Source organism: Carettochelys insculpta, chromosome 6 (assembly GCF_033958435.1).
Source record: "Carettochelys insculpta isolate YL-2023 chromosome 6, ASM3395843v1, whole genome shotgun sequence".
Classification (NCBI taxonomy): Eukaryota; Metazoa; Chordata; order Testudines; family Carettochelyidae; genus Carettochelys; species Carettochelys insculpta.
Genome location: NC_134142.1, coordinates 32,436,891 through 32,449,761, shown reverse-complemented (window position 1 = coordinate 32,449,761; position 12,871 = coordinate 32,436,891). Strand labels below are relative to the sequence as shown.

The following is a 12,871-nucleotide window of genomic DNA, read 5'->3' as shown; positions in this document are numbered from 1 at the left end:
AGTTCTGTAATTTATACTAGGAAGCTACGAGGAGCTGAACTAAACTTTTACTCAACCAGCATTAAGGGGATAAACACCCGAAGCTTTGAATCTCAACAATTGTGTACACTCCATGTAAGAATCTGACATTCTGATTTTATACCCAGTCAGCACTGAAGATGAATTTCCTTACCCTTGTGGCAGTCTAGAAAGCCTTTCCCCTTATTAAGAGTGTAGCTTTTATCAGAAATGGAAAAAACTCAGACTTTATACCACTTGGTTTGCATTTGCACTTCTGCAATTTCTCATTATATTTCAGGCATCCCTGTGGAATGCCTGGTGACTCATAACTCCACAAAGAACAGTATAATACTGCATGGGAAGTACCATTTTATAGTAGTATGCCCCGGGGGAAGCACAATGCAAAAAACACAACACTTTACTAATTAGTCAGGTATTAAGTGCTACAAGATGGAACACAGAGTTGAGCTTCTTAAGACTTTGTATTTAAGTACTTTGAAGTTTATAGAAACATTCTTCCCTCCAGAGATTTCAGTATTCAAAATATCAAGGAGAGTGGAGATTGACCAACACCAAAACTAAAATTCAGACCACTGGATTTTTGTGGTATAGCAGTGAAACCAAACTGTATTATATTTAAGGCCATAAGAACTAGGATCATCAATAGTAATCAATCTAGAGTAAAGAGGAGAAATGTAAACTAAGAAAAGTATTTAGAAAACTAATTTTAAAAAGAGCTCACTACACCAGCACTAGATTTATTTTGATATATTTTGTAGGTTTTAAGTGAGAGAAGAATCAAGCCTCCAAAGGGTTTACACTAGCAGAACTCAACTGACTGCAGTTCAGTAAGACAGATCAAAAAAAAGACCTTAGCAATATGCAAAATAAACACAAATTGTTTGATGCAGTTTCCTCCTTGGTGCAATGTTTCAGGAAACAAGAGCTATTAAATTATAGTTATTACAGTTGTGAAAGAGGAGTCCAACAATGCAAAATAAATTACAATTTATGGATGAAAAAGGCATACATTGTAGATGGTTATATTCCTATGAAATAAATGGCACCAAAAACTGAAATGTCTATTCCAGGTTCAACACTGAATGCTTTATGGCAACGTTATGTAACAGGTACTTCCTAAAGCAATACTGACTGATAAGCTCTTTCTCCTCCCAGCTATCACACTGTGCCACATCCCGGAGTTTGAGATACTAATCCACTCAAAACTGTAGGGCATTCCAATATTACCTAAGAAAATCCCCAGATACACTACTGATGTTTGTATTTTTGCTATTCCTCCCCCTCCTCCACTAGTTAATGAAGTGCACCTGAATAGGCAAGTTTCCGTTACAGCTCATGTTTTGCTGCTTAAAATTCTTTCAATGGAAACACTGCTTATGGAGATTATGAGAAAAAACAAAGCGCCAATTAACATGTCTATCCGAAGGAGACGACCAGTTTACAGAGAGAAGGCCTGTCAGGCCAGGAACATGGATAGGCTGCATTATGAGCAGCAAAGGTATCAGATTTGCGATCAGGTTGAGGAGGAGGTGAAGATGAAAAGAACTGAAGTGGAGATTTTTTTCTTGAGAGAGATGAGGAAGTACTAAAAGCTTAAAAAAAATTGACAAAAGAAAAAACATTCAGAGACTTGATAGACGTTTGAATGTCCATAAAAAAATGACATAATGCAAAGCATTTATTTCACTATTCAGTAGTATAAAGATGGTTTCTGCAAACAAGTATTGTTTTTTCTTTAAACATCCTAACAAGGTTCATTATCTTCCATTATATACGAAGATACATGTCTTTACATACAAGAAAAACACATTTAATCAAAATAAATTAATTTGGAAAGCAAATTTTCTTTAATATGGCCAAAACTCATTTCGAGGCAAAGCCAAGTACCACACAACCTGATTTAAAAAACAAACAAAAAAAAAACCCCAGCTACTAATTTTAATTTCTATTACGTTAGGAAAAAATTAAATGAACTAAAACTACCACATAATGAATGACATACAGTAGAACCTCAGAGTTAAGGACACCAGAATTATAAGCTGACTAGTGTGAACTGAAAATATGGTGTCTACCTGAAAGCGCAGAAAGATTGTAGGTGGGCTGATATAACATGTCATTTGATTAGAAGACTAGCACCAACATTTTAGTCTTATAAGAAGAAGAGCTTCTGGGCTTGTCTACATAACAAAATTGCAAAGGTGTAATTTAAATTAAACCTGATTAGCTAAACCAATGGAAATCCCTGTGCAAATGCTTATTTTAAGATAAGCTTATTTCAGTTTAAGTTTGTAAGCAACTGACTTACGTTAAATTGACATGTGAAAAACTTATCTGAAAATAAGAGCATTTACACAGGATTTTAACATCTGTTTAGAATTTTAGTTTACAATAAATTTTAGTTGAACTGGTACATGTTCCGTGTGGCTAGACAATGCCTATGGTATGACTATTAGCTCTTGTCTTTTATTCCATAAGTTAGTAGAAACTGAGTACACTTCCCAGCTTGTGGATAAGGGACTCATCACTCAAAATTTGGCTCACAAGGGCTGCATCCACACTTACTCTCCTCTTTCAAAAGAGGTATGCAAATGAGGGAAATCAAAATGCAAATAAGGTGCAGATTTACATATCTGGTGCCTCATTTGCATACTCTTTCAAAATAAGAAAAGCAGTGAAGACGCAGCTCTTTTGAAAGTAGACCCCAGCTTTTAAAGAACCCTTTTCCCCCATTAAAAAAAAAAGGAAGAAGGGTTCTTTCAAAGATGGGGTTTACTTTTGAAAGAGCTGCATCTACACTGCTTTGCTTACTTTGAAAGAAGCTCTTTAGAAAGAAGACTATACAAATGAGGTGCCAGATATGTAAATCTGTACCTCATTTGCATTTTATCTCCCTCATTTGCATGCCTCTTTTGAAAGAGGAATGCAAGTGTAGATGCAACCAAATGGAGTTACATTCAACTTCCTCCCCTCCCTTTTTGTTTTTATCTGACATATAAAGAAGAACTGAATATCAAAGTCATAGAGATTTTTCTCCTGATCTTTTCTACCTTAAAACTATCAGAAATGTCAAAGTCTGCTCTTCCATGTTTTTGGAAGAACTACTGAATTGGAGTGGAAGCTCTCTCAGCCCACAAAGACTGAACACCCCTGCACTACTATTGCCTAAGACTTCTTCCTCCAAATGTTTCCTAACATTTCAGTTAAATAAATGTTATTAAAAATAAAAATCAAGGAATTTTATGATATCTATCTAAAACGTTTTTTCCTCAAATCAACATACTAAGTTTCACTTCTTTGGTACTTACAGGCCATGTCTACACATACCCTCCCTTTTGGAAGAAGCATGTAAATGAGGCACTTCACAACAGGTTAATGAGGTACTGACATTTATATTCAGAATCTCATTAGCACAATGGCAGTCAATCACACTTCAAAAGTGCTGCTTTTGAAATGCAGACTGGCTGTCCAGATGCAGGCACTTTGTTTTTGGGGTGGGGGGCGGGATTACCAATTTGTTTTGGGAATAAGGGAATTTCGAAGTGTGGGGTTTATTTTGAAGTGCCCACATCTATACAGCCAATCTGTGTTTCAAAAGCAGCACTTTCGAAGCACAACTGGCCGCCATTATGCTAATGAGGCACGGAATATGCGTCAGTGCCTCATTAACCTCTTCCAAAATGCCTCATAACATGCCCCATCTGAAAGGGAGGGGCATGTGTAGACACGGCCATAGAGTCATAATTCTACTTCCTCATCCATCTTCATCAGGGTGGGCAAACGCTGACCCGTGGGCTGGATCTGATCTGCCAGGGTTAGTCCATGGCAGGCCTCCCTCTACATTCACCTTTGCTTCCACAGGTATCAGGTGATCACAGCTTATGTTGGCTGTGAATCGATATTCACAGCCAAAGGGAGCAGTGTAAGTGGTGTCACTGTTTGAGCTGCTTTGTGTCACTGCGACCCACAGCCAACAAGAGCTGTAATCACCCAATACTTATGGAGGCTCAGGAAAATATAGTGGCAGTGGCCTGCCAGGGACAAACCAGGCAGGCTGCCACTTTTTTATTGCCCATGCCTGATCTACACAGCGTTCCAGATAAAAAGGATAGTAGAAAACCCAAATTTCTAAGTGAGACTCTAAACTCTTTGGGGAAAGGACTGTTCCCACCAATGAGCTTGTACAGCATTGCTCATGTATTCAGCACAATAAGCCCTAAATCCTTACTGAAGTCTTTGGCTGCTGCTAGAATATTAATTTTATTATTGGTAGCAATAGCAAGAACAAAAACCCTTTGAACTGTTACATTTCAATCACTGTTTATACTTCATAAATCAGGAAAAAAGGGAAACAAAGAATGGACTCTGCTGATGTCCCCTTGCGGCTGGGCCAGGCATAATAGGCTCTTATTTAGCACCCCCTGTTGACATACTTCTCTGACTCTAAGTCTTCTTATGAGTACAGCTTCCAGCCAGGTTTTAATTCAGTCCAGTCCCTTCTGGGATTAAAAGAAGTCCAACAAACAAGTTTCCAAAGCCTCTGCTCAATCTGCTACCCTTGATCCTGGGCTCCATGCTTCATATGCCCTTTATTCAGACTTCCAGTCATCAATCCCTGTTCTCAGAAGTTTCATACCACCTTAGCAGTGGGACTAACAGAGGCACCCAGGTCCACTCTCTGTACTGGGTCCCAGTTCAGGGACACCAAGATAGGCAGTCAAGTTTCAATCTCTCAAACTAGTTGCTGTCATCTCCCAGAACTTCTTACTACCAAGCGTGCAAGCAAGCCTCTCTCGAAGCCAAAGTTCACTCTTCTTGCAGGGCTAGTTCCTCCAGGGCTCTCCCCTGGACTTCCCACCCCAAGCCCCAAACAAGACAAAACAAAGCAAAACCCAGAGTAAACCCCTGTCTGCCTCTCTTGAGTTTCAGCTTTCAACCCTCTCTTTGTCCACAACTGAATACATCTTAGGACTCCTTCCAATCTGATCCCAGAGAGTGACTGAAGAGTTTCTACCAGTTCCTGGAAGACCTCTTTTCTACTACACACTTTTCCTTCTCTCTACTAACCCCCAGGCTCCTCTCTGCCCAGGTGCTGGTAGTTCAGATTCAGAATGAGATAAATCTGAACTTTCAAAAAGTTCAACTTTGTAGAGATCCTGTGGTCCAATTTTAGCTCAAGACAGTTTAAAGAACATGTTAGACAAATAACAGTCAGGGATGGTTTAGGTAAACTTGGTCCTGTTCTGAGAGGTCCAGTCCAGACCCCTACATTTCCATTCCTATCACAAGCCCCCACAAGGAAGTGAAAAGTTGGATGCAAACTTCCTGAAAACTCACAGGGTTGTAGATTATGTGTTCTGATCCAGACACATCTCTATTTAACAGCGACTCATCTGGTCGATTAACAGTAAGTGATGAAGGTCTCTCAAGAGAATTAAGTCTATAAAGGTGATCACTGTTCATTGTTTGAGAAACTGGAGAGGTAAAATAGGGTGTCCCAAAGCTCTGCAAAGAATATCAGTACTCACTAAAAAACAAATGTTTCTTTGCACATGTAAATAGCTGGATTTTAAATTTTAATACCCATTTCTTTTATTTGCTTGATAAAAACAAAAGCAGTGAATTAGACCAGAATGTGAAGTGATCACAAGCTGAATTTGCCATTTTTAATTAAACACTTTTTATAAATTTCAAGTCCAAATATGAACATTAAAGCAGAAAAATTCCACTGTATAAATAACAGCCTTCTTTTTATGGCAGAGTACACGACATCATGTCTTTATAATTCTGAAATAAGGCATTTACAACAGAATGTCTATTATAATGGTAAAAATGCACTTCTTTGTGCATGTGAGAGTGCACATCTGATTCAATTTGATGGTTTCAGAAATAAAGTAGGCATGCACAATTTTTGACTGTTGAATAATACTATTACATTATATTTCAACTAGTCACAGATTGATGAATTTTAATTTTCATCTGTCAAAATGTCATAAAGACATGTCGGGTTGGTAACTCTTTCCAAAAGCATTTTACATTGAAGCCCAAGTAAACAAGAAATTTATGTGCCAAAGACAATATGAAAAGTATGTTCTAGTTTTGCTATAAATCCACAAAAGCAAGGAAATAGCCAGCTAAGGAAAATCTCTGCACATTTGTGATACAATAGGATATAGAGTAGGATAAGCTTATTATGGTATCCTTTCAGGTAAAGTTAGTAAAACTTATATAACCAAATGTCAATTATTTCTATTTGTGAGAGTTTCTCTTAGAACTGAATATGCATTCATTGACGTTATGAGTTTTTGGTTTAGAAAGTCTTTTTGGGTATATTTATTTACATTATTATAGGTGAATATAAGATAATAGACTAATTAAACAGCACAAATATGTCCTCACATGTAATGACACTGTAAATTTAACTTACTGCATCTGTGCAGCATTTTATTTTGCACTGCATTTAATGAGAAGTTCACTATTTGACTCAAAATATTTATTACTCTTAACATGTCAAAAGCTATTAACTTCTATTGTGAACCCAGCTCCACAATGAAATCTGTTCTCAAATATGCAGTGCCAAAAACAGCTACAGAAATTAAGATTTTTTTAAGGTGTGAGAGGGAATTCTATTTGTTTTCCTAGCTGTTTAAATATTACAAAAAAATTACTCAGAAATGCTTAAATAGAAATGGAATGGGCAAAGTCTCAGCCCCTACTTAAATCAGCATGTCAACTTTTACCCATCATTTGATATTTAATGAGTATGGTAACGCTTCAGAATATTTACATATATATTGTATTAATACAAATGTATTGGCTGCCTGGGGAAATCAGAACTTTATTAAAAATTAAATTAATAAAAAGTAAAGTTTGTAATACAAGAATATCCTGAAATAAACTTTGTACCACAATTTACTTATTTATTTTTAATTTATAACTTTTCAAATAGGCAGAGCAAAAATAGTCACAGCTTATATGAGAACTTTGGTCTTTTTATCTTGTAAATTTTGAATGATGATACTGAGATATATTTATCTTTGCCACATTACTGTTGAAGACATTCATTCTCACCTGTTTCAGGGTCACTGAAGTCAGGTAAGGTAATTGTATTGAGCTGTCGTCTGTCTGCAATGACTCTGTCTAACAGACTGCTCCCACGTCCAGAATCACTGTAAGACAATATTAAAGTTCAAGTTATTTAAAATATAAAATCAAATACTAACTGTGGCGATACAATTAATATAATGTCCCTCCTCACGTCTTCTTGCAAAAAATATGTGGGACAGTCATAACCAAAGTTTAGTATTAAATACAGCCAATTATTCAAACTACATTAAATAAAAACTAACTAAAATTTTAATCTATAAATATTTTAACAAGTCTTGTTCTGTAAAGTCAGTCAAAATGGGCACAAAAATATACTAATATTTAAAGTGATTCATATAATGTTATAGCTTTACAAGTCAAGTATATTCTCAGGCAGAAATTGTTAAACTAGTGCACAATACGGTAAATTTATGAGACAATTTATCAGATAATAACAGTCCTCAAGAACACAAAATTTAAATACATCCAAACGAGAACATAGGACAAAGAGCTAAAGTTCAAGAGAAACTGGGGGTTATACTAAAAGAACTGCTTAAAGACCAGAATTTTAAGCAGGGATCTGAAGAAAAGAAGGTATTTTGCAGATGAATCAATTCAGGTCTATTCTCAATTTAAGGAAACCTGTGTATAAACACAGATGATACAGGAGACTGATAATGAATTACTGTAAGAATTTTCCATCTCAGGTTCACTATATTTGAGTTTAGTTAGTCTGGCACTGATTGAAGTCAATGCTACCCAGCTGGCTGATTTGGTGGCCTGTATGTAAAGTCCTACCAAACTGGTGGGCCACTTCAGTCAATTTCATGGTCATAGAATTTTACAATAGTAAATATTATTGTTTCAACTTTATAAATCTGCAATTTCACTGTGGTGTAATTACAGGGGTGTTGACCCAAAAACGAGTCATGTGAGAGTGTCTGCAAGGTTATTGTAGGGAGAATTGTGGTACTGCTACCCTTATTTCAGTACTGCTGCTTGTGGTAGCATTGCCTTCACAGACAGACAGCGGGGCAGCAGTGCCCGCTGGCTTTGGAGTCTAGCTCTGAAGACTCAGTCATTGCCAACAGTAGCACAGAAGTCAGGATCGCATGGTACGGTACTGTCACCCTTCCCTTCTCTGCTGCTAAACAGCTGGGCCCTCAGTCAGCAGCTGCAACTCACCAGCTGCACAGCTTAAAAGACAGCAGCACAGAAGTAAGGGTGACATCATATGGTATTGCCACCCTTACTTCCACACTGATGCCGACTGGACACTACCTTCAGAGCAGGATGCCAGAACAACAGCCATCTATCCCCTTCAACTCCCTTTTTGGATCAGGATCCCTAATGTGAGAAACGGTGATCTCCCCCTGTGAACTCTGTATGGAATAGGGTAAAAGCACACTAAAGACCAAATTTCACTGTGGGAGTACGGAGGAGATTTGCTGGTGTATGAAGCGTTTTTCACAGACATGGATTTGGTAGGGCCTTACCTATATGTGGAGGAAAAAAGTCTATTAGTCTATTTCTTAGTTCACATTACAAATAAGTCAACTGTACAGTCACTTGCCTGGCATTTTCAGCAGTAGGGTCAGGATTTAATGGAAATGAAGAATACACTTCCTCTCACCCTGAAATGATCTTCCATGTTGGCAGTGAGGCATATTAGCGGGACAGTAAGGGAAAACTCTAATTGATATTGTCTGTGCCTTAAGCATTCTGTGAATAAATACATAACTTCTGTTTCTAGGATTGTTAATCTGGTATTTTTCCCACAGTTAATTCCCCACTTTTTAAAATCATATGTCCAATGGAACTCTAATTTGTGCCAGCCCTATTTAATAGGGTATAAGCTCTTGCCTAATTCTCCTCCCACAAAAGTGAGAATTAAGAGTAACTCGTCAATTCATTAGTATAAAATGGAGTCTGATATCAGAATCTGTGCCAGTTTTACATCTGTCCCAATTTTAAAATGGCCTCCACCTTCTGAATTCAAATGTATTGCCCTTTTCTCTCAATTCAGCTACTAAACTCATTATAGTTACACACTTTAAACCCAGTGTGTTTCCTTTCTTTATGCAGCTGTTGCTAAAATATTACCAAAGAGATCTTGTATGACAGTAATGTTATTACTAGACTGTAATTTCTATGCAAGCAATGCTATTACAATAATCACAGGAAACAGAAGGGAATTTTCTTGGATACAAACTATCAGATACAGTTATGTCAGTTGACACACATTTTCTGGTAACTGCTATATTAAATATTGTTTCGCAGCTGAACAACATTTAATGTGAACTACCTTTTAATTATTGCACTGACTTTCTGGGTGGTTCTCTTGTTTCCTTTCATACTTAGTTCACATTTTGTATTTATTCCAAAATAAACCAAAATGTGACAATGTCCTGCACTGCTCCTAATTCAGGTGTGTCCTATCTCTTTCTTATTGAATGTACAGAAATGGAACGAAAGTTATCCATATGTACATCATAGTCCCTTAATTAGGTTGAGTTAGACTGAGTTGGTTTCTTTTTTTTTTTGTAAGATCAAAGCCATGCCACTATTTTCATATAAATACATTATACTGCAAAACTAAGGAGAGAAAATAGAAGAAAAAAAAAGAGAGGCTATTGCAATTTTCAATATACTTTAGCAACTAGACTACAGATGCACTGCATATGATGTAAGTATTACTTCTTAATCCTACAAGCCTTATACCCTACAAAAATGGAATTAAAGAGTAGCAGAATTGTAAGGATTTATAGCTAATTAGCAAACAAACATTTACTTATGTGATGGAAATGACTCTCAATAACAAAGAGCAGACTGTTTTCTTGTATTTTGTAAGATCAAAACCATGCCACTATTTTCATGTGTTCTGTCCAGTTATTCTCATAAGTAACATTAATGGGGACACTGAGTCCAACCTTCTCCTACAAAAGATAATCTGATTGCAACCTGGGATACAGCATGTGCCAACATCAAGTCAGGAAAGGGAACTTTCATTCTGCAATTCAAATTAAAAAGGAAAACTCCTTCTAATTATAATACTGCTCAATGTTCAACTACTACTGGTGTGAAAATGCAATTTGCTACAATAGGACAGGCATGTACCATAACCACTGCATGTACCATAACCACAATCCTGTCAATACTGTATGAGGGGAAGCATCTAAGGGGGATGCATGATACCATCATACCTGCAAGAGTGCCAATATGACATGATTTGCAAAACCCAGTCTCCAATGTCACTGCATTTATTCAAAGCCCCCACAAGACCCACTCTGATCCTGATTCTACTTTATACAGATTTTTTGTAACTGAACTGCTAGAGTTATTTTACGAAAATCAGCAGCCTCAAAATCTAGGTTAGTATCTAATAAGGAGATACAGGCTCCCAGGTTCTTTAGGGAGAGCTACAAAGAACAATAGAGTTGGCAACTATTATTATTCAGAACTAGTATAAAACCCAATGTAATGAGAATACTAAGCTTTTATAGTTCAGGGCAGGTCAGAATTCCTGCTGATATCTGGATGAGTTGTAACTTTATTGAAGTATTTTTAGGTTAGGTAGCACTGTGCCCACCAGGAAAGGAATGGCAAAGCATGATTAGACTTCTGTAGTGCACACAAGTACAGTCGTGTCTCAACATTTGCAAGGGTTTCATGTTTAGAACCGTCACAAATGTTGATTTGTCGTGAATATGGGGAGTGCCCGGGGCCCCAGGGGAAGTGGCAGCTGCCGGCGCTCCTGCCAGGGACGAGGGAAGCGGTGGCTGACGGCACTCCTGCCTGGGGCCGCAGGGGAAGCAGCCACTCATGAAAAATTTCAATTAATGAACATTAAGTTTGTGAATTGTTAGACTCTACTGTATAACTGCATATTGTAGAAAGTTATAAAGATATGCTTACAATGTTATGTGGGAGGCATGATGCTGAAATTAAGCTAACAAGTAAACTGCAACCATTCTGCTCTGCAGCATATTCTGGAAATCCTAACAACTTTTATTTTAAAATGAGGGATGCTGGCATGAAAATAATAGTTGTTTTCAAAGAATTCACCTGCTCCTATTCTATATTCCCACCTTAAATAAGAATACTTTCTTTGTGACACCAACCATTAATTTCTGTTCACTCACACAATTAAGTCAAAAATTAATTGCTATTAATCACAGTTATAACTACACCTTTAAACAACAGAATACCAACTGAAATTTATTAAATATTTTACATGTTTAGCTATGTTTTCAAATACACTGATTTAAACTGCAACACAGAATACTAAATACACAGTGCTCACTTTATATTATTTTTATTATGAATATTTGTATTATAAAAATGACAAATGAAATAGTATTTTTCACTTCACTGCAGAGCAATCTTTCTGCTGTGAAAGTGCAACTCACAAATGTAGATTAATTGTTACATAACTACATTCAAAAACAAAACAATCTAAAACTTTAGCAGCTACAAGTCCACTTCGTCCTACTTACTGTTCAGCCAATCGTTAAGATAAACAAATGTGCTCACACACAGAGTACATAAAGCTGGCCACTTATTTAAAATATCACCTGAAATATGAGATTAGGTGTTCCCATGGCACTGTTGTAGCTGCCGCTGCAAGATATTTACGTGCCAGATGCACTAAACGTTGATATTTCACTTAATACTTTGGCCACCACCCCAAAAGACATACTTCCATAGGGATGACATTTGTTAAAATGCATTTAATTAAATTTGTGACTGAACTCCTTCGGAGAGATTTGCATACTATGGGACTCTTGAACGATGACTGAGCACATACTTGTTTTAAGAACGTTTTTGCTTCAGATTTGACAAAATGAAAAAAGGTACCAGTGTCAAATTTCTAAAGACATCACCTGACCCAAGGTATAGAATCTGAAGTGCCCTCAAAAATCTGAGAGCGATGAGTTGTGAAGTTTGCTTTTAGAAGTCAAAACAGCAACTCTTTGATGTGTAAACTACAGAACCAGAACCACCCAAAAAGAAAATCAACCTTCTGGAGGTGGCTTCTGACTCAGATAACTAAAGTGAACATGTATCAGTCTATACTGCTTTGAATCATCATCAAGAAGAAGCCTTCACCAGCACAGATGCATGTCCTCTGGATGGTGGTTGACAAATCAAGAGACATACATACGTTTAGCATAACTGAAACATGAATACCTTGCAACTCAAGCTACAAAAGTGCCATTCCAATTCCTTTTTCTCACTTTCAGGTGACAGTGTCAACCAGAAATAGGCAACATTAACTCCTGTAAATGTAAATAAACTTGTTTTTCTTAGCGATTGGCTGAACAAGAAGTAAGACTTGAGTGGAACTGCAAGCCCTAAAGACTTACACTATTTTATTTTTGGATGCAGTTTTTTGTACATAGTTAAATATGGTTAAGTTCAATTTTCACGATAAAGGAATTGCAGTACAGCAAACACTCAAATTATGTGGCAATTGCGTTCCTGCAACTCCCATGTAACTCAAATTTTAACGCAAGTTGAGGGGAGATGGGAACAAGGATGCAGCTGGGAAACTGACGGGGGGGGGGCAGCCTGGTTCCAGTCTCCCCGCTGCTTGCAGGATCAGGAAACTGACCAGCTCATGACTGTACAGTTTCCCAGGTCCTGCCAGCGTAGGGGAGCCGGGAATCAGGCTGCCACTTGGTTTCCAGCTCCCCACCCCTTGTGGGAACCGGGAAGCTGACCAGCTCATGGCTGGTGAGTTTCCCGGGTCTCACAAGCAGTGAGG

The 12,871-nt window shown here is 37.4% G+C and overlaps 1 protein-coding gene across 5 annotated transcripts in view; it reads right to left on the bottom strand.

The window, feature by feature from the left end:
- The window catches only part of TTC7B (tetratricopeptide repeat domain 7B), a 265,844-nt gene that overhangs the window by 91,823 nt on the left and 161,150 nt on the right, over positions 1–12,871 (bottom strand). For all 5 annotated transcript variants that reach the window (XM_074996636.1, XM_074996633.1, XM_074996637.1 and 2 more), the window contains one exon: positions 7,090–7,187. In XM_074996636.1, the coding sequence (XP_074852737.1) occupies positions 7,090–7,187 (98 nt within the window). The remainder of the gene's footprint in view (positions 1–7,089; positions 7,188–12,871) is intronic.